This window comes from Triplophysa dalaica, chromosome 23 (assembly GCF_015846415.1).
Source record: "Triplophysa dalaica isolate WHDGS20190420 chromosome 23, ASM1584641v1, whole genome shotgun sequence".
NCBI classification, from domain to species: domain Eukaryota; kingdom Metazoa; phylum Chordata; class Actinopteri; order Cypriniformes; family Nemacheilidae; genus Triplophysa; species Triplophysa dalaica.
Window position 1 is genome coordinate 9635674 of NC_079564.1, and position 20888 is coordinate 9656561.

General features: G+C 39.0%; 1 protein-coding gene across 1 annotated transcript in view; it reads right to left on the reverse strand.

Annotated features, from left to right (window-relative positions):
• Positions 1-19681, reverse strand: part of dnah5l (dynein, axonemal, heavy chain 5 like) — a 29494-nt gene extending 9813 nt beyond the window's left edge. Inside the window, exons 1-57 of the mRNA XM_056738093.1 lie at positions 19279-19681; positions 19055-19149; positions 18657-18845; positions 18369-18443; positions 18202-18276; positions 17845-17916; positions 17656-17757; positions 17363-17549; positions 16379-16544; positions 16154-16247; positions 15763-15861; positions 15421-15602; positions 15210-15329; positions 14804-15005; positions 14628-14723; positions 14328-14501; positions 14106-14195; positions 13813-13971; positions 13442-13581; positions 13012-13163; positions 12577-12784; positions 12403-12490; positions 11915-12035; positions 11288-11451; positions 10981-11073; positions 10589-10792; positions 10366-10446; positions 9849-10253; positions 9594-9712; positions 9376-9512; positions 9118-9280; positions 8924-9035; positions 8720-8848; positions 8536-8636; positions 8364-8462; positions 8088-8241; positions 7655-7921; positions 7391-7519; positions 6991-7206; positions 6693-6839; positions 6420-6592; positions 6132-6310; positions 5796-5983; positions 5193-5387; positions 4967-5101; positions 4677-4866; positions 4380-4597; positions 3825-4136; positions 3534-3623; positions 3116-3352; positions 2862-3029; positions 2575-2781; positions 2044-2373; positions 1503-1709; positions 1151-1393; positions 879-1033; positions 53-717 (exon numbers count right to left, since the gene is read on the reverse strand). Coding sequence (XP_056594071.1) covers positions 53-717; positions 879-1033; positions 1151-1393; positions 1503-1709; positions 2044-2373; positions 2575-2781; positions 2862-3029; positions 3116-3352; positions 3534-3623; positions 3825-4136; positions 4380-4597; positions 4677-4866; positions 4967-5101; positions 5193-5387; positions 5796-5983; positions 6132-6310; positions 6420-6592; positions 6693-6839; positions 6991-7206; positions 7391-7519; positions 7655-7921; positions 8088-8241; positions 8364-8462; positions 8536-8636; positions 8720-8848; positions 8924-9035; positions 9118-9280; positions 9376-9512; positions 9594-9712; positions 9849-10253; positions 10366-10446; positions 10589-10792; positions 10981-11073; positions 11288-11451; positions 11915-12035; positions 12403-12490; positions 12577-12784; positions 13012-13163; positions 13442-13581; positions 13813-13971; positions 14106-14195; positions 14328-14501; positions 14628-14723; positions 14804-15005; positions 15210-15329; positions 15421-15602; positions 15763-15861; positions 16154-16247; positions 16379-16544; positions 17363-17549; positions 17656-17757; positions 17845-17916; positions 18202-18276; positions 18369-18443; positions 18657-18845; positions 19055-19149; positions 19279-19507 — 9727 coding nt within the window. The 5' untranslated portion in view covers positions 19508-19681. The remainder of the gene's footprint in view (positions 1-52; positions 718-878; positions 1034-1150; positions 1394-1502; positions 1710-2043; positions 2374-2574; positions 2782-2861; positions 3030-3115; positions 3353-3533; positions 3624-3824; positions 4137-4379; positions 4598-4676; positions 4867-4966; positions 5102-5192; positions 5388-5795; positions 5984-6131; positions 6311-6419; positions 6593-6692; positions 6840-6990; positions 7207-7390; positions 7520-7654; positions 7922-8087; positions 8242-8363; positions 8463-8535; positions 8637-8719; positions 8849-8923; positions 9036-9117; positions 9281-9375; positions 9513-9593; positions 9713-9848; positions 10254-10365; positions 10447-10588; positions 10793-10980; positions 11074-11287; positions 11452-11914; positions 12036-12402; positions 12491-12576; positions 12785-13011; positions 13164-13441; positions 13582-13812; positions 13972-14105; positions 14196-14327; positions 14502-14627; positions 14724-14803; positions 15006-15209; positions 15330-15420; positions 15603-15762; positions 15862-16153; positions 16248-16378; positions 16545-17362; positions 17550-17655; positions 17758-17844; positions 17917-18201; positions 18277-18368; positions 18444-18656; positions 18846-19054; positions 19150-19278) is intronic.
• Between the last annotated feature and the right edge of the window lie 1207 nt (positions 19682-20888).

Below are 20888 nucleotides of genomic sequence, written 5' to 3' on the forward strand. Positions count from 1 at the left end.
TTATATATATGACAATTCTTGGTCAATAAACATAAAAGTCACTAATGCAAACCTGTGTTCATGCGTTCCGCCAGCATCCCCACATACTCAATTTTCTCTGAGTAAATCGTCTGGTATCCTTTAATAAATGTCAGGTAGGATTTCGGCGTCACGTAGGTCTGACGTCTATAGCGCTGAAAGTATTCGGTACATATCTCAGTCACCATATCCTGGATCGTTCCCATTGTTTCCACGACGCTCCTCTTCACCTCGGCTGAACATCGAAGAGAGTAGTCGGACAAGAAATGCTCAGCTACGGCCACCAGAGCGTCTCGCGGCCAACGCTGGAACCAGTCCACGGTGCAGCCGGAGATGAGACCGGGGAACTTCAGGGCTCTTGAGCGCAGTTTCTCGCCAACCGGAGAGAAGCAAAGAGCCACGTGGAGGTTGCTGCGCACCCTGGACAGGAAATAGTTGTAGAGGTTGTCGATGGTGGGCGGGCAGCGTGGGAGGTCTCTCTTCATGGCAGGAATGAGACTTTGGGTGATCTCGTCCACCTCATCCCGAGGAAACAGGTTTGAAACTTCTCCGGATGCCAGCACGTTGTTCAGGTACTCCAGAAAGGCTTCGTCCTTGATGTCGGTGTCTGTGAAGAGGAAGGTCACGCCCTTTCCTTCCAAACCTGCAATTCTGTACAGGGCTTTGAGGTCCTCGATTAGATTACTCACATTGTAGGTTCTGTAAAAAAATAGTGGTTGATATTGTCCCAAATTTTTGAAGTTGAATAATGAAATTACTTGAGCTGCACAATTAAGCAAGAACCTCAGAAATACAGGTAGACAGTGTCAGAACTGTACCCCAGCAAGCCATAAAGGCCATTCAAACCTCAATATTCTCACCGAGTCAGTGTTATTTGGAAGCTCTGGTATCCAGCTATGAAGGATGCAAGTCGAGTGAGAGACTGTTTCCCAGAACCCCCCACTCCGACCAGTAGGGCATTACCCCGAGGCGTCCGGATTATCCTTGAGATCTTTATAAGGTGGGTCATTGCATCCTGCAAGACCGTAAAAAGGTTTTAAATCAGTTCAATTTCTTATACAAACAGCATTTTGATCTGATTCTGGAGTAAAATATGACCAACACATTTTTTGTGAGAAACTTTAAGATGAACCTCAAAGAAGACCAGGTTCATGGGTGCTCCTCTGACGTTATCGTTGTACTGTTGTTGAAACATAGACAGGCGCTCTGATAGGGTCTTAAAGGAAGGAATGGGCTCGTAGATCTTCGGTGTCTCTGTTTCTGTGTCTTCAGGTTCATCCCCTGTCAGCTCAGGAGCGTCCCGCAAAAAGTCCACGAAATACTCTTCCCATGGCCCACGCTCCAAAAGACTAGGACCATGATCCTCTACTATGATCTGAAGAGCGCAGAACAGTAAAGACACTAGATGATTAATACAAAAAAAATGAATATGAAAGAATTTATTCTATTCTATTATATTGGCTGTCATGATTTAGGTGACACACCTTCTGTAGAATGTCATTAAAAACGTCTTTGTCCTTCTGTTCAATGAAGCGATCGGCAATGACCCGCAAGCACTCGTGCTGGACAAGAGAGGCCATCAGCTGAGGAGTCTGACACACGTCTGATCCCACAGTCAGAATACCCTGCCAGATTCTACTCAAGTCACGCAAGTTGAAAATGTAGTGGAACTTTGCTGGGGACGGAAGCATCTGAAAACCATCATAATAAAGTATAATGGTAACATTTATTAGTATAACTCAATACTTGACTACAGAACCATAACATCACCATTTTTTAGTTTTTATGTGATTGCACTGAATGTAGGCTTTATGTACTGTAAGCTTTAGTTTTTATATGCTGTTTGCATAATAGAATAAAACATACATCCCCTCGTATGATGTAATTTTCTTCATTTTGTACCATACATGTCACATTATGATGAGGTATGTGCATTCTGCTGAACACATGACCTCACTGTTGTTGAGACCATGCTCTTCAATTTGAGGCAGTTGCATATACTTTCTTATATTGCTAGATCAGTACCTTAGCTTTGACAGCCTGCCACACTCTTCTGGTGGTTGGTACCAGAGAGGCAGCCAGCGAGCACACCTCCTCCGGGAAACCTCTTTCCGGGCAGAAATATCCACTGGCCAGCGTGTGAAAGATTTTGTCTATGGAGGAGTTGGAGGGCAGAGTGCAGTTAAACACACAGAACTTGCGTTTGAGTCGCTGGGGGATGTCATTACGACCACCACCGGGATGGATCATAGCAGCCACCAGCTGCAGGTCGATGATGCTGATGAATTCCCCAGGCCGTTCCAGGCTGTAGAAACCTCCCTGCTCCATCAACTGACGAACAATCTCATTTGTGATCTGAGAGATGCACAGCAATAGTTTTAAAACAACAATAGCTATATTCATTTTTATATAGTGGCCAAAATGACAGGAACTAGAGTAGTGTATACAATGTTAATGTACTCTTTAGCTCAATGTGAAATTCTCTTTAGAATGAAAATGTATCTAAATACAATCTGATCCATTTCCTACACATCTGCAGTGTAAAAGACACCTGACCTGATCGCCCCACTCATTGATAACCGGCATGTTGATGTCATCGATGAAAACTGTCATCCTTTTTCCTGATGGAGGTCCGTAAGTGGTACCCACACGTTTGTCTATGTAACTCTCTATGGTTTGCTGGAACATGCCAGGCAGGGTGGCAGACGAGAAGTTTAGAGTTTTGATCAGATGTTTTTCCGCGTCATATTTGCTGGTGTAGCCCTGTGGAGGTTTTAATCAAAATAATTAATTACGTTTTATTTAAACAAATATAATCTTTAATTATTTAAAATGCAACACACCTTTATCATGACAGTCTTGGCTGTTCCCTGTTCACCAGTAAGCAGGACTGCTTTGTCTTGTTTCATTATGGTTTGCATCAGGAAGTCAGTCCGTATGTTGTCGACATTGGGTACAAGAATGGAGGCGTAGTCAGGAACCATGTCCTTGGGGTAGTGATACTCTGGCACCTAATGAAGACATCACAATTAAAATAGTATAACTAGGCCTCATTTAAAGCGAACATTGGTTGCAAGTCGAAAACATTTTATTTTACCCTTTTGGACCAGTGATCCCATTCTCCAGTCTCATTGACCATAAACTCAAAGATAGTCAAATCTCCTTGTGTACTGGGCAAATCTAGGCTGGCTGAGTGCTGCTTGAGGAACGTCTCCATCTTGGCACGATCATCCAGTTCCAGCAAAGCTCCAACAGACCACATGACAGCAAAGATGAAGAGGCGATTAATGTGAGATCCTTTCAAGAGCTTTTCCTCAACGTCTGGCAGCAGACCCTGTGTTTCAGCAAGAGCAAATCACTGATTTGTATTTTCACAAACGAATAGCTTAATAAACATCTGATTGGATGAGACATGTTTGTATTGTATGCCATTATACTGTTAACAGCCCATTTACAATGACGGAATTCGTATTGCATCAGTCATTTGTCTAAGGATAATATAGCTTTAGGTTTACCTGTAACAGATCAATGGTCTGCTTGATGTACATGCACTCCAACAGCTGCATTTTAGGAGAAACCGCAGTGGTGATGAAATTCATTAAATCCTGTGGAAAATGCAGATGTTGAGCATGTCCGAGCAGAAGATAGGAATATAAATAAAGGCATATTTATGCACAGCTAGCTTAAAACAAAGCATTAAATTGGTTTTCTTTTATTAATAAGTAGGATTGCACTGCAACACAATTTTTCTAAGTCAGATGTCAGATACTGAGCATAGAGAAGGTGGCCACATGTCTAGTTGTCACCTGATAGACAGAGTTGAAAGAGGACAAAAGAAAATCAGCTTGTGTTGCTGGAATCTTCTGCAGCCAGGCCTGCAGGATAGGCTCCCAGTTCAGAACAGATGAGCTCATGAAGACCATGCCGTTGCGGGACACGGTGGCCGGAGATGCGTTGTCTATGTTGTGCGTCTCAAAGACCACCTTGCAACTAGGGGACATTGGGATACGGTCTCCATTGGCCAGCGTGAGAGTCTTGTTGTCGTCTAGGACTGAGTTGAGATTTTCAATCCAGATGGCATCAACTGGACCATCAAGAACGATCCACAAGTGTTCCCCCTGAAAAATAGTTACTGTGGTGAATTTACATTAAAGGATTTCTATGTGTGAACTTTGCATGAGCTTGTATTTCCAGTCTGTAGCATTCGCATTTGTATCAATGAAATTCGATGGAACAAAGAGTGTAGTGTGACGGCATCATTTCCTATTACAATAAACTGTTGTAATAAAGTAAAGCAGGTTTAACAGCAGGTTTATTTTCAGAAAATGATACAAGATGCTTGTTGACATATATCATCTCACCTTCTTGCCTTTCAGACTTTTCCTCCACAGCGTGGAGAAGATTCCATCTGTCCAGTCATTTGTGGCTACATCCAATGTACCAAACATCTGGGAGGCTGTGATGGCTTTTGGGTTCATTCGCATTTCTTTGTGAGGATTTCCGCAGTCAGTCATGGCCTTCATTAAAGTGTTGACACATGTGGTCTTTCCTGTCCCACTGGGACCAAGAACCATCATACCTGCGCAAACAGAATAAACAGATGGCATTACTATGAGGGCAAGGAGCTAGAGCATATGAAAATACAGATCAACACTTACCATGTCTCACTCGTTGGGTCTCATAGAGTTGAACAAGCTTGAGGATCCATGGAGGATGAGCAATCAGCTTGGCTTCTTTAGCTTGTTTGGTGATAGCAGCTTCTAGCTCAGGATATCCTGCATTATCCAGACTGATGCCTGGGAACAGATCATTGATGAGGCTCATGAAGAGCGGCTCATCCTCATCTACCTGCATGAAGGAAGAAGTAGGCAGAGAGATGGTCAACCTAGCATTGCTAGTATTCTCCTGCCTGGTGATATTATTCCACATTCGGATGAATCCAAGTCACCAGTTTGGAGAGGTTCATGTCACGGAGAACTCTCATGACCACAGTCTTCTCTGGCTCGGTTGGATTGGATCTCTTAACTGCTCCAAGAGTCCTCAAAACAGACAAGATGTTCCTCAGACCAAAGTCATAGTGGACCTGTTGAGCAACATTAGCAAGGTCAAATGTTATTTACATTATGATAAATATTTTTTAGATATTGTGTATAATATAAATGCATTTTGGTCACCTGTTTAGAAAGCTGTTCCTCACATAGTTTGTAGAGAGTAAAAAACTTGCGGCTGAGAACTTGATTATCGCGAAAGCCAGCGCTGGCCAGTTTCACTCTTATGATAATGGCTCGGTCGGGCACCATCATGGCCACCGTACGGAACTGAATTTTTAAGTTCTCGGGCAGTTCCTGGCGGCCGGCATACCCTGGGTTCTGTGAAGTAAAAAAAAACACAACAAGCGTCAATTTTACATCAATGCTTCGATGTCACAGGTTAAAAATGTTCATGAATTTGGAGAAAAAAATTGGATAACACTTTTTTGAAGCATGTATGTATAATGCATTACAAAGAGTTATTAAAGGGTAAAATGCATTATAATTCTACATAATGTATGTTGTAATGCATTATAAGTAGTTTTTATAGTAGAATTATAACCAATTTAAAATGTGTAGTGTAACAATGAATTGCTTAGTGTTATAATGTATTAACTGTAATAACAATTATTTATAAGACATTACAATGCATTAAAAGGTGCATTACAACAATTTAAAACAAATTTTATAATGCATTATACATACATGCTTCAAGGAAAGTGTTACCAAAATGTCTATTCTCTTTACCATGGTAAGGAAGATACCAAACTCTTTGTCCATGTCTACAACGTCTCCATCAGAGAATATGAACTGAGATTTCTTGTTCTTTTTGCACTGCAGGACGATATAGATTTGTTGAGCTGCCACAGACAGCACGGGTAGTTCAATGCGGTTGAACTCATCAAAACAGCCCCATGCACCAGACTGGGCTAATCCTATTTGACAAACATCAGAAACAGTTCAAAATAATATACTACATTGCATACAGTATATGGGACATAAAACATATACTTTGTAATACATCTAAACAAATAAACAAAGATGTCAATATTTCAGAAAGATTAGTTTAGCAATCCACTCCACCTTTATAGATGCGGCCAAGTCCTCTGAAGTCCATCTGGTCTGAGCAATTGAAAACCACAACGTATTTACCCAAACAGCGGCCCATGTCTTTGGTGGTTTCTGTTTTTCCTGTCCCAGCAGGGCCAGCGGGAGCGCCTCCCATACTCATCCCCAAAGCCTGGGCCAATGTGATATAACATCTGCAAGGGACCAAGCAAAAAGCTAGCTTAAACATTGCGACCATCTATTACATCTCACTATAGTCTCCTAGCTAAACCTAAGAATGTGTCAAACTGCTTCTACGATCACCTATCAGTAAGAGGTGTTATAACCAGACGGTCAGTGCAGCCTAGATATTCATTACAGTAGTCAAACTCCACATCGGTTATCTGGATCACACATCTGTCTGTGTCTTCAACAAAGTAGAAGCGAGATTGTTTCTGCCATTCAAAGTCCAAGGGTGACCGAATGTTCATTTGTACCTTTGAAGAGAAGATATGGAAACTTAAGAGTCAGAAGTGCGATACGTTTAAAAGCATCTGTTCAGATTAGAATAAAATTGGACTATAAACTATACATCACCAGTTCATCAAAAATATCCTTCTGGTGGACATGTATGGTAATAAGCGTCTCATATTTAGTTCTGTCCATCTTGGTTAGATCGTGAGTGGTCATGTCAATGAGTTCATTCAACAGATCCAGGAACTTCTTATTTGTAGTTTGCATTATCTGTAAAGGTAGAACAAGATACTTAACTCATATCAAAAAATCCGTAAGGAACCTTTTCTTTTTGTTAAACCATAAATATGCAAGGAAAAGCTTGTTAATCATGAAATGTCTAATAGTGCTAAATCACTTAATATAGAAACAAAGTTTGAACCTTTTTGTCCATCTTGCTAAGGGTGAGTGCTTCCTCGGCATCTCTGGTCCAGATAAATTGTATGCCGAGCAGTCCCACCTGAGCAGGGAACATGGACTGGAACTCCACCAGTTTAAAACCCTGGTCATTGATGGACATGTGGGCCTGTCTTATGATGTTGTGAATGGTCTTCTTCACTCCATGTAACAGCAGACTCAGCCATGCTTCTACATTACCCTGTGTATAAGTAATCTTTTAGTATAATAATCTTTTAATTATCAACAGTTTTAGAAAATATTCACACATTAATGATTTATGTACATTCATTTAGTTTTGGTTAAAATTACTTTAGGTTTTATCTTTACCTAAGCCATTCATGGAATAAAAAATCATATTTAAGCTTGAAAATCAAATCTTTTACCTGGGCAACGATTGGTTCGTTCAGAGGCACGGTTTCCCCTTCCTGTGACTGAAAGCTAAGAATCTGGTCATAGTTTTTCTCATGAAACACAACTCTGTTGACATTATCGAAAAGGCTCAACAGGTGAACCTTAAAAGACAAAGACAACCAAGAAATGAGGCAAATTGAACAATCAAACATAAATTTATGACCATAAGTTAATTAGTTAATGCTGTATCACGATGAATATCACTTAAATTCTCATCGATAAACAAGAGCAGGGACCTGTATGGTATGAGAGTCAGAGGCTTGACCCAGAATCTCCAGCAGCACTGGATCAGAGACGAAGAAGAACCGTGGGAAGGCGAGCCGTTTATTTTCCAGGTAGCCGCTCAGAGATTTCTGACACACTTCCAGTTGTTCCAGCAGATGCGGAAGTAGCTGTTGAAGTGTCTCGTCTCCGACGCAGCACTGAATCACACCTGGAATCTCATGTGCTCGCTGCATTATCCTCTGCCAGGACTTATCAATGTTCTGAAAGCGTTTCGCCTCCTGTGGAATTTTATTTTCAGAAACAGTATGCAGTAATAGTAATTAAAAAATAGTATTTAATTGGATTTTTATAATTTAATCTTATTAAAACTGAACTTTCCTATCCAATATCTATATGTAAGAAATGTTTCTGCTTTGTTTGTCTATGTCTATTGATTTATGTTACCTGCGGCAGTTGTTTTGCAATGTCTCCACCCACAAACACAGCCTCCAGGTAGAGCCACAGGTTCTGTACCGTCAGCCACCTCTCTATCACCTCTGAACTGTTGGACAGCTTCTGCACCCACTGCTGGATGCTGGGCTTAAATGGAGCATTGTATCTAAAAAAGAGTCCAGAAAATTTACATTATGGGATATTATTGAGTTACTTACATAAAATGTACTCACAAAAAAACGTACATTTAAACTGTTGAACAATTATTGGATGAAATTATGAATTAACCTGTTACTCATTAGGGACCCAAGGACCATAAGACTGTCTTCCATTAACGCAACTTTCTCAGTTGTGTCCGATCCCTTTAGCAGCAGCTCTCCACGATTCCTGAGAGGAGACATTTCAGTCAATTTTTATGACAAATGTAAACAATTAAATATTTTTGAGAATCTTCTCTGACCTGAATGAGGCAAAAGTGAACTGGAGGCTGCTCCATTCATTCACCACATCTTTGAGTTTGGCTTCAATGTCTCGTTCTTTCACCGCGCTGATACACACATCCTGGTACCCAGAGCTTTGTTACATACCCTTTTAAGTTACATATCCCGAACTGTAATTTATATAACAGATTTGCTGCACAATACCTCAATATCCTCTTTATTTTTCAGCAGAGGTGCTTCCATGACATTGCGAAGACTGAAATTCCCAGATTGCACATCAAAGGTTTGGCCTGTAATGTCAGCCAAGCGCTGCCAGTGTCGGGACATCATTGCCTAGTATTGAAAACATTTGTTAGAGCACAGTTTACACGCCTGTTTGTGACATCAAAGAACTGAGGCTGACTTCACCTTATTGGCCATCATGTACAGTAGAGGGCAGGTCTCATTGAAGTCATCAATTTTCTTCTTTAGGTCATTGAATGCTTGCCATTCCTTCAGGGCTGAGGGTAGCTTTCGGATCCTTGAAGAGTTTTCAGTTATACAATATTTGTGTACTTTTTAAGACAACCAAGTCATGTAAAAAAAAATGGAATCAAACATACCTGTTCTGCAAATCCAACAGTTCATTATTGATCTTTTCTATGTCGAGGTCGGCCCATAAAATATCATAATATCCAGAAACGCTCTCAATGACAGAATTGTACAGGCTGTAAAGCTTGGAGAGAAGAGAGAGCTCTCGTTTGATTCTGTGAAGATCGGGATAATCTAAAAAAAGACAAAATTGACACAATGAAAAGATAACAAAATGTTATAAAAAATTTTGGCTATGAAGGATTTTAATAAATATGTTCGAAAGGCACCATTAACAGGGAGGCCAAAAAGTTCTTCTCCACTGGACAAAGTGACATATTTCCTCCACAGTTCATCAAACTTGGCCTGATAAACTTGTAACCTGTCACTGGCTTCACGAGGGGGCAAACCTGGTACTCCAGGACCACTACATACACAGTTAAGATAAGGACCATCAATAAAAAACATTACATAAAATAATCTATATTTGTTAACTCTTCTATATTACCAGTTGTCAAAGTCGGCAAAGAAGTTCTGCACAACATTCTGGAAGGACTTAACTCCAGAAAGAAGCTCAGCCTTCATTTGAGGTTGAATTTCCACAAGCTTCTTCTGGGTTTGGTTGACCTTAAAATTGAATATACAATAACTCAAAATAACATCTTTACAACCAAATGTCTATGCCACAAAATCCATCGGATGACATAATGATTTTGCGTGTAACAGAACATTACAATAGATTCTTTTAAATCAACTCCCTCACCATCACATTGAGTTCCTTCCAAGTGTAAACCAGCCTATCGATCTTCTCTGCATTTCCGTCGCTGAAGAACAGCTCATGCCGATTGATCAGGGCGAACGACTCTTCCATCATTCCAAGGATGGCATCGATCCGTATCTCTTGATCTCGTACCTCCCGTAGGGCAGCCATGGCTCCCCTCACTCCATCCAGGTCAGAAATTGGCCTTTGGAGCAGCCTGCTCACCCCCTCCACGAAAGAGCTCATCTCGGTCATATCTGCAGAGGCCTGCTGGTTTAAAGCTGACCCAAATGCCCGTTTCCAGGTCCGACACTCTTGAGTGAGCGACAGTTTGAGCGAGCTGGTATCGTAAAGGATGGGGCCCATACTGCATGTGTTTGGAAGCTCCTCAATCTGTGTCTCGAGCTTCTAATAAAATGTGTGTAGAAAATGCTGGGATCACCCTTAGTTTTTTTGCAGTTGTCTTAAATACAGTACTTAATAATATAAGACCCCAAACAGGTATTTAACAAATACGTACAGAATACAGAGAGAGCTGACGGCTGAATTCCGGCAGAGATGGGCTGGTCTCCAAAAATGCTTTTACCTGTTCTGAAGGATCCTAGATTAGGAAAAGATCACAAATATAAATATAATGTATAATATTACGGAATAATGTTATGTGATGTAAACATTTAGAAGTGGGCAATATTTATAGCTCCAAGCAGTATCCGATTAACTAAATTAAATGTTTATTGAAGTACCTGGTTCCACAGGGCAGAGAACTGAGACAACCCTTCCACAATGTCCCCAACGTCTACTTTGAGAGAGGACACCATAGAAGCTAGCTGGCCCAAAGCCTTGTTCACGTCCTTATGATCCGACAGCTGTTTGTCCAGAGGCCTCAATAAGATCGGCTTCGGCACCATATTGTCGTCTCCAAGCTCTCGAGCTGCTAACTGCTCTGTCTGTGGAGTCACAAAAAAGCTCAACGGTGAGTGAACCTGTAATAATAGTTTCTGTTCGTGAAATGTTTCAAATTAATTTTGGAGTTTTGACTTAATTCAAGAACAAAGCACCTATGACAGTATGTCATACTGCAGATGCTGTCAACAGTGTTAACTTGCTTAAATATTGTTCTGCAGAACATGGTTACCTGCAACTGTTTGAAATGGAGATGGGAATATGTCCAGAGAGGAATATCCTTTGCTGATAAAAGCACAGTGGTAATAACTTTACCAAGAATGACCTGCTCAACACAGACAACACAGAATATGTTCAGGATTGGAACATTTCTTATTGCTACAGTAATAAAGGCAAATGTATATCGTACATGCAAATGCAACCCACAAGGATCATAAAAAGTGGAACAAAAAGAGAGCAAAACAAAGCATTGTAAATTAACATGCACACTTTGTATTCAGGTATTGATATTGTGCAATTTTTTGTTTTCTCATCAGTACCTGTATTTCTTCTACACTCGGTCTAAGGACAAGGTTGGGAATGGCCAGTTCAACTGACGCTTTGAACAGAGGAATCTGAATGGCAGCATCACTTTGAGATGATCGGTACTTTGTGTTTGCACCATGCAGCCGACGACGCAAAGAATCCAGAGAGAGTTTGGTAGCTTTTAAGAAAAAAGATGATGAGAAGAAACATGAGATAATGAGAGGCAATCACAGACATTTATTACAAAATGATTCCATAAAAGATGTATACTTGACTCAGATTCTTGTTCAGACACCAATTGTGATAAAATACATTTACCAGGAAGGAAATTTTGGAGTAAAGTAGAGTTTTCTGCTTTATTTAACAAAAAAACAATGTTAAATATCCAAGATGCTTCTTTAAAACTTTCTTAGAAAGAAAGAAGCTAAACAACTGATGACTGTAGGATGCAAGACTGGACTGATGAAATGAACCTATTTTGCTAAATTTGCTATGGCTGTAAATCTTAGCACAATTGATAACACTACTGAGATCTCCATCGTCTCAACTTGAATCTTACTGGAGTGAAGGAAAAACAACTGATGTATTAAAGCGACATTTCTTTCCATAGAGAACTCGATCAACAGAGTTGAGAGTGGTACCTCTGACCAGGGCCTCTGTGTTCCTCTGACACAACTGTCCCATTATGATGTAGAAGGCACACGGCAGACATTGTAGGCAGCGCGTCTTCTGCTTGGCATCGGGATGCAGACACTGTGAGCCCTAAACATGTAAATGCATTTGACAATTAGCTTTTAGAGACTAATGAGTCCTTAACATGTACATCAACTTTATCAACAATACAAAAGACACAGAAAGTCTTTTCTTTTCAAAAGATGTGTTTCCTCTCAAGCTCTGGAGTATTTGGTGTCAATTTAGCAGCAACTTGCAACGCTACCACAATTTTGGGCCCAATGTTTGCTACATGTTTTTGGGTGGTACAAGACACTTTTCCCGTTTATGCAATTACAAATTGTTAACACACACACATACATTGTAAACCTGTGTGATTTTGTACAATAAACAATTTTGATACACCGCTGAATCTGAATCAATACTTAAAGCAATGGGCCTTGATGCAACACAGTACCTCCAAGTTGACCCTTTCTGCAGGTTTCATCTCTCTTTTCAGTTCCTCAATCATCTCCAACATAGAAGACTCCAACTGCTGACTTGCACTGTGAAGCAAACAAACAAATAAATCCTCAAAACCTCCAGTGGTTCTTCTGCTCTGAATATGCAGAAAGAGATTCTGAACACTCACATCTTTAGGGTCTTTCTTGCTGCATTGACAGTGGTCTCTGTATTGGTCAGGAAGTCGTGGGGCAGAATAGGCTCTTCTTCTGGCAGTGTCAGTAAAAGGGTGGTGGACATGCTCTTCAGGACACGCTCAATTCGACATTCCAGAATATCCATGGCAACCTTTGATACGTGCTCTAGCTTTCTCAGGGCTTCATACACACCGTCTATAACTGAAACAAATTGAAAAGTATGTTAGTATATCTGTGCACCAGCATTTATTTTGCTTAGTTGGGTTTAAGAATTATGACGCTTCTAAAAAAATCCATCCCAAACTGGTTAATATGTTATGCACGTTTTTAGCGGGTGGAATAGACAGCATGTGGAAGAAACCAGCTCAGATGTAACTTCATTACATGTAGGCTAATGTAATTTTATTTTTGATGTCATGAATGTTTACAGTTGTCAATATTAAGGGATGTCCATGATAGAATGGTCAGTCCAGGGGAGAGGGCAGCTTCCACTTGGTGGATGAAGGGATTCATCAGGGGTTGTAACACACTGGGAATCCTCTTGACGGCTGCATCAAAGTCATCCAGCATTTGCTTCAATCTGATCCCAAAGAGATTCAATTTCATTATCCATATTGCATTAACTTTTAACTAAAAAAACATTTATAATTTATTCTGTATACCTCCGTTTCGAAACAGAAAAGAAACCCAAAAACGATTTGGCAGCACAATGTTGTTAATGTATAACGTTAAACATACGTTTATTCAAAACCACATTTAAACATTATTTTTTTAGATCCTAATGTGCAAAAATATTGTGAATATACACTGTATTTTAAGCAGAATATATGGCATAGAGTATAGCTTTATTAAACTCACTTGTCATTATGGACCTTCAGCTGATGTTCATTGGCACACATTTTAAGAACGACATCAGGTACATGATAGTTAAATTTTTGCATGTACTTTGCCTCATACAATGTCTCCAGGACCAAGGGATCGAGATTCACATAGATCACCTATTGACAATAAATGACATTCAATGTACCATATAATCCATGCAGTAAATTTTTATAATGCATCACTCTTATTTTTTCCCAATACTGAAGTCAGTTGCGATTTTCAGTTCACATGGATTCGTTTAAAATACGATATGAATAAGATTGATACCTGATTAGCTAAGGACACTCAGCAGCCAGGCGTGAACAGGTTTGATGAATGATGAAATAAAACTTCTTTAAAATACAAACCTTGGTTGTTGGGTGTCTGGTTAGCAGTGAAGCTTTAAGACAAAACATTTGTTGCAGTTCCATGGCTTCAACCCAATCTCTGTGAAGCAGAACTTCATACTCCAAAAGAACAGCAGCCAGTTTGTTATACGCTCGAATAATCGTCTTCATACCCAGTTTCTAGATTGATATTAATAATAGAAAAAGTCTCAATAGCGTTTTTTTTAACTCCAGTAATAACAAAATACTACAAATAGCTGTGCTTACAGCTGCATTTTTTTGATAAGAGAGGGAAACTGATTTGGTAAGATTACCTGTACAATGTCCAATTTGTCACGTAGAATTAACATTGGCGATTCAATTTTGCGGAACAGATTGTGTGCCCATGAAATTTTCCCAGTGACCTGCAACAGAAAGTGAATGGTGTTGCATTGACAGGAGAAAATATACAGTATGTGGGCATGTTTGTATTGCTGTAAGTATCCCACTACAAGATCCAATGACATATCATTGTTTTCGTCTCCCATGAAACTTACAGGAGGCATGCATCGTGGTATAGGGGGATCCTCCTTCTTGCTCTGGAAGAGTTTGCGAACATATTCAAGGTCACATTCATATTCCTGTAAAACAGCCATATACTTCAGGCTGAGGTCCATTTGTCTGCCTACACCGTTGTCAAACTTGGACAGCAGTTCAAAGGCCTGCTCAGTCTGTGGGTTGAATAATATTTGAATGTAAAATATGATGCTTTCATCATTAATTTCAAAATAGGAGACTTTGCATTACATTTCGAAGCATAAATACAAATGTGTACTATTTGACACTAATGCCCTTACTGTATGTTTACGTTGAAAACAGGTGTCAATCAGTGACTCTAGGGACAAATACAGGTCCTGAATTTGACCTTTGAACTCTGTGTAATCACGATCAAACTGAAAGAGAAACAGATGAATGTCAAATAAAACAAAAGAGAAAAGAAAAGAAAATGGGAAGTGATCTTGCTGTACAGTACCTCTAACTTGCGGTGGTCAAGGACATTGTAGGTCTTAGATTTAATGGTGGTTACAATTGTTTGGTAGCGCATGTATGTTTTCTCAATACCCTCAACTTTCATGAACTGCAGGTCTGAGAGATCTTCAAGAGTTCTGGCAATATCTGCTATCTTGTCCAGACGTTTGCATAATGTGTCAAACTTTCCAAAGATGTAATTTTCACTGTTGGTATGAAAAAGAAGAATTTCCTTAAAATACAAGCTAACTTCTCATAACATAAGTTTACTATTATTTGTATAAAGTAAACACACATCTCAATCTTCAATTATTTAAAAGCAATTGTGTACAATACGATCAGGAATGTGCATTTACCAAGTTAAAAAAATAATTTTGATTTCTGGTATGTATACTTTAAAGTTTACGGACCTAACTTCAAACTGCAGTTTGAGGGGGTTTTGCTTTAATTCCTCTTTCATCCGGTGGAAGCATTCTTGATACTCCTGATTCAACTGAACACATTCCTTGATCCTCTTGAGAAGCTCCTTTCTAAATGGTTATACAGTCACATGTAATTCATTTATTCAAAGTCAGAGCTTCAGATGAAAATATCTTTAGCAACATTTGATATCAGCCTGACCTGTCCAAGTCCCAGACCTTCGCCACCCCTTGGCAGAGATAACCCTTAGAGGTGCTGACCATCTGGTTAGTGATCTTCACAAAGAGTGATGTCATGTGTTCAGAGGTGTTGTAAAATGGGGACACAGTGTGGACCATGAGTATGCTGTTCATTAGCTTGGGAATGTGTTCCAACATGATGGTCTAAAGAAAACAAACAGCCAGGTTTAAAAATAATTGTGTGAGTATTTTAGTAAGTATTATGTATGCAATAGACACAAACAGATCACTAATATTGTAACCATTTAAAGCTGTTGTTTATTAACCTATAGTGAACGGATAATAAGCCCTTATTGAAACTTACTGGACCAGACTTTTCCAAAAGTTCAAAGAACTTCTCCAGAGAGTACAGATACTTCACATTACTTTTAGCCTCATTTGCCACAATTGTGATATTTTTGTCCTACAGACAGAAAAACAAACAAATATAAAAAACATTGCAATTGTATTTACAATAAATGTGAGAACATTTAGATTTCCTCATGTAACACTGTTCAAACATTTCACTGATACTTTGCAGTGTAAAATACACAGGCACAAGAGATTTTGGCACAAATAGAGGCAATTACAGAAATAAAAAAACACTAGAATATTAACGTGAAAAGCTTGGTAATATTGTTTATACCCCTGTCTACTTGACGTTAATTACAGTTTTTCTCTAGAAATACAACAACAAAAAATTTGACTGAACTCACCAATTCTATCCATTTTTTTATTGTCTTGGACTTAGCCGCACTCAATATACCAATAACTTTATGCACGTAAGGTTTTTTGATTTCTTCCAAAAGGCTGAAAACACAAATAGACACGCACACACAGCAAGTTTAACTGAACATGTATAAAAACCAAAATTACATTTCTAATGGTCCCTAAATGAAGATTGTGTTGTTTTTTTAATGAACAGACACTGGCTCTGGTACCTGTTGAAGCTGATCATTCTGCACTTCCAGTGTTCTATTTCCGCTGAGGGTCCGATGTCATCTGATTCTCGACGGATCTGCTCGCTCTCCATCAGCACATGTTCTATCTGCTTAGCCCAGTGTAACAACTGTCCTTCCAGACTTTCCACCAACTCAGAGTTATTCACTTTAAACCAAAGCCAACAAAAACTAGGTTGGTTTAAAATTGTAACAAAAAAGGTGATTGCTCACTAAAAAATATAAGCATTTAAAAACTGATAAGACCGAGTCAGTTTATTTATACAATGGAGTTTTTACAGTGCTTTTGGAACAGCATGCTGGAGGGAAATACGATCGTCTTGATAGTTGAATTGTGCCAATTCAGTTGATAAAGAGACATTAATGGGGAAAGAAATGCTTTGCAAAATATTCGAAACTTTCAGTCACAGGTGAGCATTGGCTCACTGTCTCTAAAAAGTACCATAAAATTAATTACCTGTTAAAAAAACTGAATATCCTGGTTTGTGCTGGTTTTAGCTCATCATTTGCTGGTTTTAGGACCAGTTTAAACCAGCACATGACCAGCTTAAACCAGCACAGACCAGCTATCATGCTTCAAAAACTTTTCAACAGGGTTATGAAATCTGTGGTCAGCAGCAGGGAAAAATTCTGCTAGAGTCTACATTCCACAAATAAAAAACATCATGGCATATTGTAAAGAAAATTAAAAGATAACTTGATTTTACTTCTTCAGTTGCTGATTCTAAACACACATACTATAGTATACCACATTTTACTTGATTTAGCACTTTTAAATTGGGAAAAGTGAGCATAAATACATGAGGAATTAGGATGCATGCACTTGCATAATTGCAAATTGCATAAATGTCATGCAAAACATCACACCAAAAACTTTAGACCCTACTTTGATATCAGTAAAAAGAAGGTCAAGGGTGAGGGTTTCACTTTCTTTTATTGGGTATAATTGGGTTACATTGGCTTTACCTGCACTGATACCATCAGCAGGTGTCTTTATGTGGCTCAGATCTGAGACTGATGGGAGGCTGTGAAGCTGAAATGCTTCTTCTGTGTTCCTCAGCAATGAAGAAACGGTACAGGTGAACTTATCCACTGAACTCAGGAAGTCTTGTACGTGTGGGTCCATTTTGCCCTCTTTTAAAACACCCCAGTCCTTAAAAAAAATATTGATATATTGTTATTGTGATTTATGCACTATAGTATTTCAACTTTCAGTTCCAATAATCCACTTTACCACATTACTTTGAGGAATCATATACCTCTTGTGCCTTTAATGCTGGGTTCATGACTTGGGTAAAAAGAAACTTCAGACTGTGCAGAATGTTCCCCTCTGAGCAGTTTAGTATACCAAAATTCACCTCCTGGAGAGAAACATCAGAGGACAATTAACCGACAGACAAAACAGGTCAAGGTCAGCGGCACTCAAAGTTAGGAAACACCCGACAGACCTGGGATATGTTTGCAGTTGTTATGGCCTTGCTTGTGCCTCTCAAGAAAAACAAAAACTGCCCGGTAAGAACCTGCAATAAATATAGATCAGAAAATGTGACACGCTTCATTGTGTTTCTCATTAGCAACAGTATAGTTACTTAGTTACCGTCATTTAGGATATGTTGTCAATTCAAAGCTTCTTAAATTACATTATTTGCAGCGATACTACTTGTCCTGTATTACGATCATATAAACCTGATAGTACAGTATAAAAAAGCATACTAAGATTATTTTCCTAAAAATCTTCCCCTTAATAGTTGTTAAAAATGTTTGTCACATTCAAATGACATCAAATGCTACTAATGCTGGCGTACCTCGGCAGAGAATGTTGTGATAAACAGTTTCTTCTGTCCAGTGGATAGATTTATGGTGTCCATCCAAGAGTTGGACTAGAGAGAAGATGCATATAGGCTTGTTATTAGAATGCTGGAGAAATGTTTTAGGATATTTGTCTTTCAAAATCACCATCAAGGTTTTTTACCGATTGTACAACTTGGTAGAAGAGCACCAGGCTTTTCGAACCATTGGGTGAGAAGAATGTTTCAATCATGAAGTACTGTAGAACAAACAATTTTAGAGTGACAAAAAAGCTTGTATGTTAAAATGCCTTCAATACCTTAAAACATATTTCATTTAAATACAAATGTTTGTATTTGTGATAATTAAAGTCATATTGTCACAGATACACACATTTGTATGTTAATGAAACAGTGATCATGTCATTTTGAGGATCTCAGCATTAAGGCTAACAGGATCATATTTTACTCACCTTGTCATCAGAGATGATTGCCTCCTCGACTTCCGCATCCTCCAGGCCAATCCCATAAGCAATCTTAAAGATGAGGAACCTGTGTCGGCCATCGAGAGCCGCTCTGCGTTCATCCTTAAGAGCTTTAAGCTGTTTAACCTTCTCCTTGTGGGCTTCGTTTGATAGTATCACAGAACGCTTACCCGATACCTAAGAAGTCAGGCCAAAACTATGAAAGACTGCAATATGATTTGATATGCATATATTGTACTTATATACCTATATATTACGCACATAATTAACTGAACAGCTATACAGTACATTAAACTCAGGTGGCCTGTCCACTGATATGTTGATGGTCAAACATCTAGCATGATAGAACCCAATAATTAAGATCAATAAAAATAATAAATACTCACAGCAGTGTTAACAGTGGTAACGTTAGATGGGGCAGCTGAGAAGGGTATCTGTTTGGGGCTGGTTTTCTCTTTTATTCTCATGTGACCACTAACATCTATGTGCATTACAAATCAGGTAAACAATACAGTGAATTGTACATAGCTACACTTAAGATAAAACTAAACTATTTTGCAAATGTATACACGCACACACACACACACATATACACATAATGCCTTCATACCCGTTTCTGTGTTGATTAGTGGTGGTTTAACTTCTAGGTCGGGATCTGAGGCTAGGACAGTGTTAACTAGTTCATCATTGCCTTTCTCATGTGTACTGCTTCCCTCTATTAATCCAGAGCTTTGGTTCTGATCTAGGAACAGTTCAGGTTCTTCTGTCCCACCCTCCACGTTGTTTCCATTGGTGGGGGAGTCGTCTTCATTTTCACTCAACGTTGATTTTTCGGACATCTTTCTGATTATATTCGAGTGAAATAATTCAATATTAAATGACTTTATAAATGCCAAGTCAACCGGATACTAACCCCACTCATACGTTTGTAAAACTGTATTTTTTGAACGTCAGCTACGTGATAACCGTTACTCAACAAACCAAAATATGTACAGGAAGACAAATAAACTTGAATTAAGTAAAAACGGATGACTTAAAACGAGTAAGATTTGCTTTGCTGTTGAACACAAAATATAAAATACAGTTAACGTTAAACTGTCATTGGAGATCAAAAACCGCCGCGTCAAAAGTTACTTTATAAAGTGAAAGTACACGCCTGTACTTAAAGTCATAATCAAACCTAAGGCTGTTAAAACACACAGTTAAAAATAAAATAAGTGTTTATTGTTATTTTACTGCTAGAGCACTAACCTTTACTGAGGAACGTCAAATCTCATACTGACAGGCTGAGGCAAAGTTTATTGTTACCATGGTGACACACGGACGAGCCCTGCCCTGACTCCAGCAAAACACAATACAGCAACAGAGCAGGAATACAAGTCTTTTTACAGTAAAGTCAAAAACATGAATTCACATTAAACTGCTCAGATTTTTTGCAACACATCAACCAAAGAAAACAAGGCAATTCTATAGGATATGATAGAAGGTTGAACGTCATTTGGTTGATTAATATAATTACGTTATTTTATCAATTCGATTTTTAAGGTATTTCTATATGTGCAAGTAAATCCTGTTTCTTTAATTCAATAAAGAAAGAGTTTTGTAACAAACTGATATTTATTCCATTTCAGGACAAGGGCCGCAACAGCAACACATTTCCTTTACCTCGTGAGCTACATTCATTACTGACATCTAGTGGGTAGTTTTAGTACATGCATATATAAATTACGTTCACAACATCCCCCGGTCCTTCAATGAAAAGACCAAATTTCTCCAACTATATGTGAATTGCCTTAACTTATAAACGGAATCAATAAGCAAGCACTGTACAAGTTATACAACCTATTACAATCATATATCAGAAAACACAGAGGACCAAAGTTCCCTTGTCAGATAAAAATATCCACGTATCCATGTTGCTTGAAGTTCGTGTGACGTTTTTACACTCAGTGATGATTTGGGCTGACATGTCATCTGCTCGTTTTGGTCAACTGCGTTTTCTGAAGTCCCCAGTCAACGCAGCCATACCAGGAAATTCAAGAGCACTTCATGCTTGACTTTATGGAGATGGTGATTACATTTTCCAGCAGGACTTGACACCTGCCCACACTACTCCTAAAGGTACCAAAATCTGGTTAAAAATATCTTATTGCAAGCGATCATGGTTTTATTCAGTGCATGGATACAACTGGTTGGGTTGCATGTTGTAATTTTGTACCT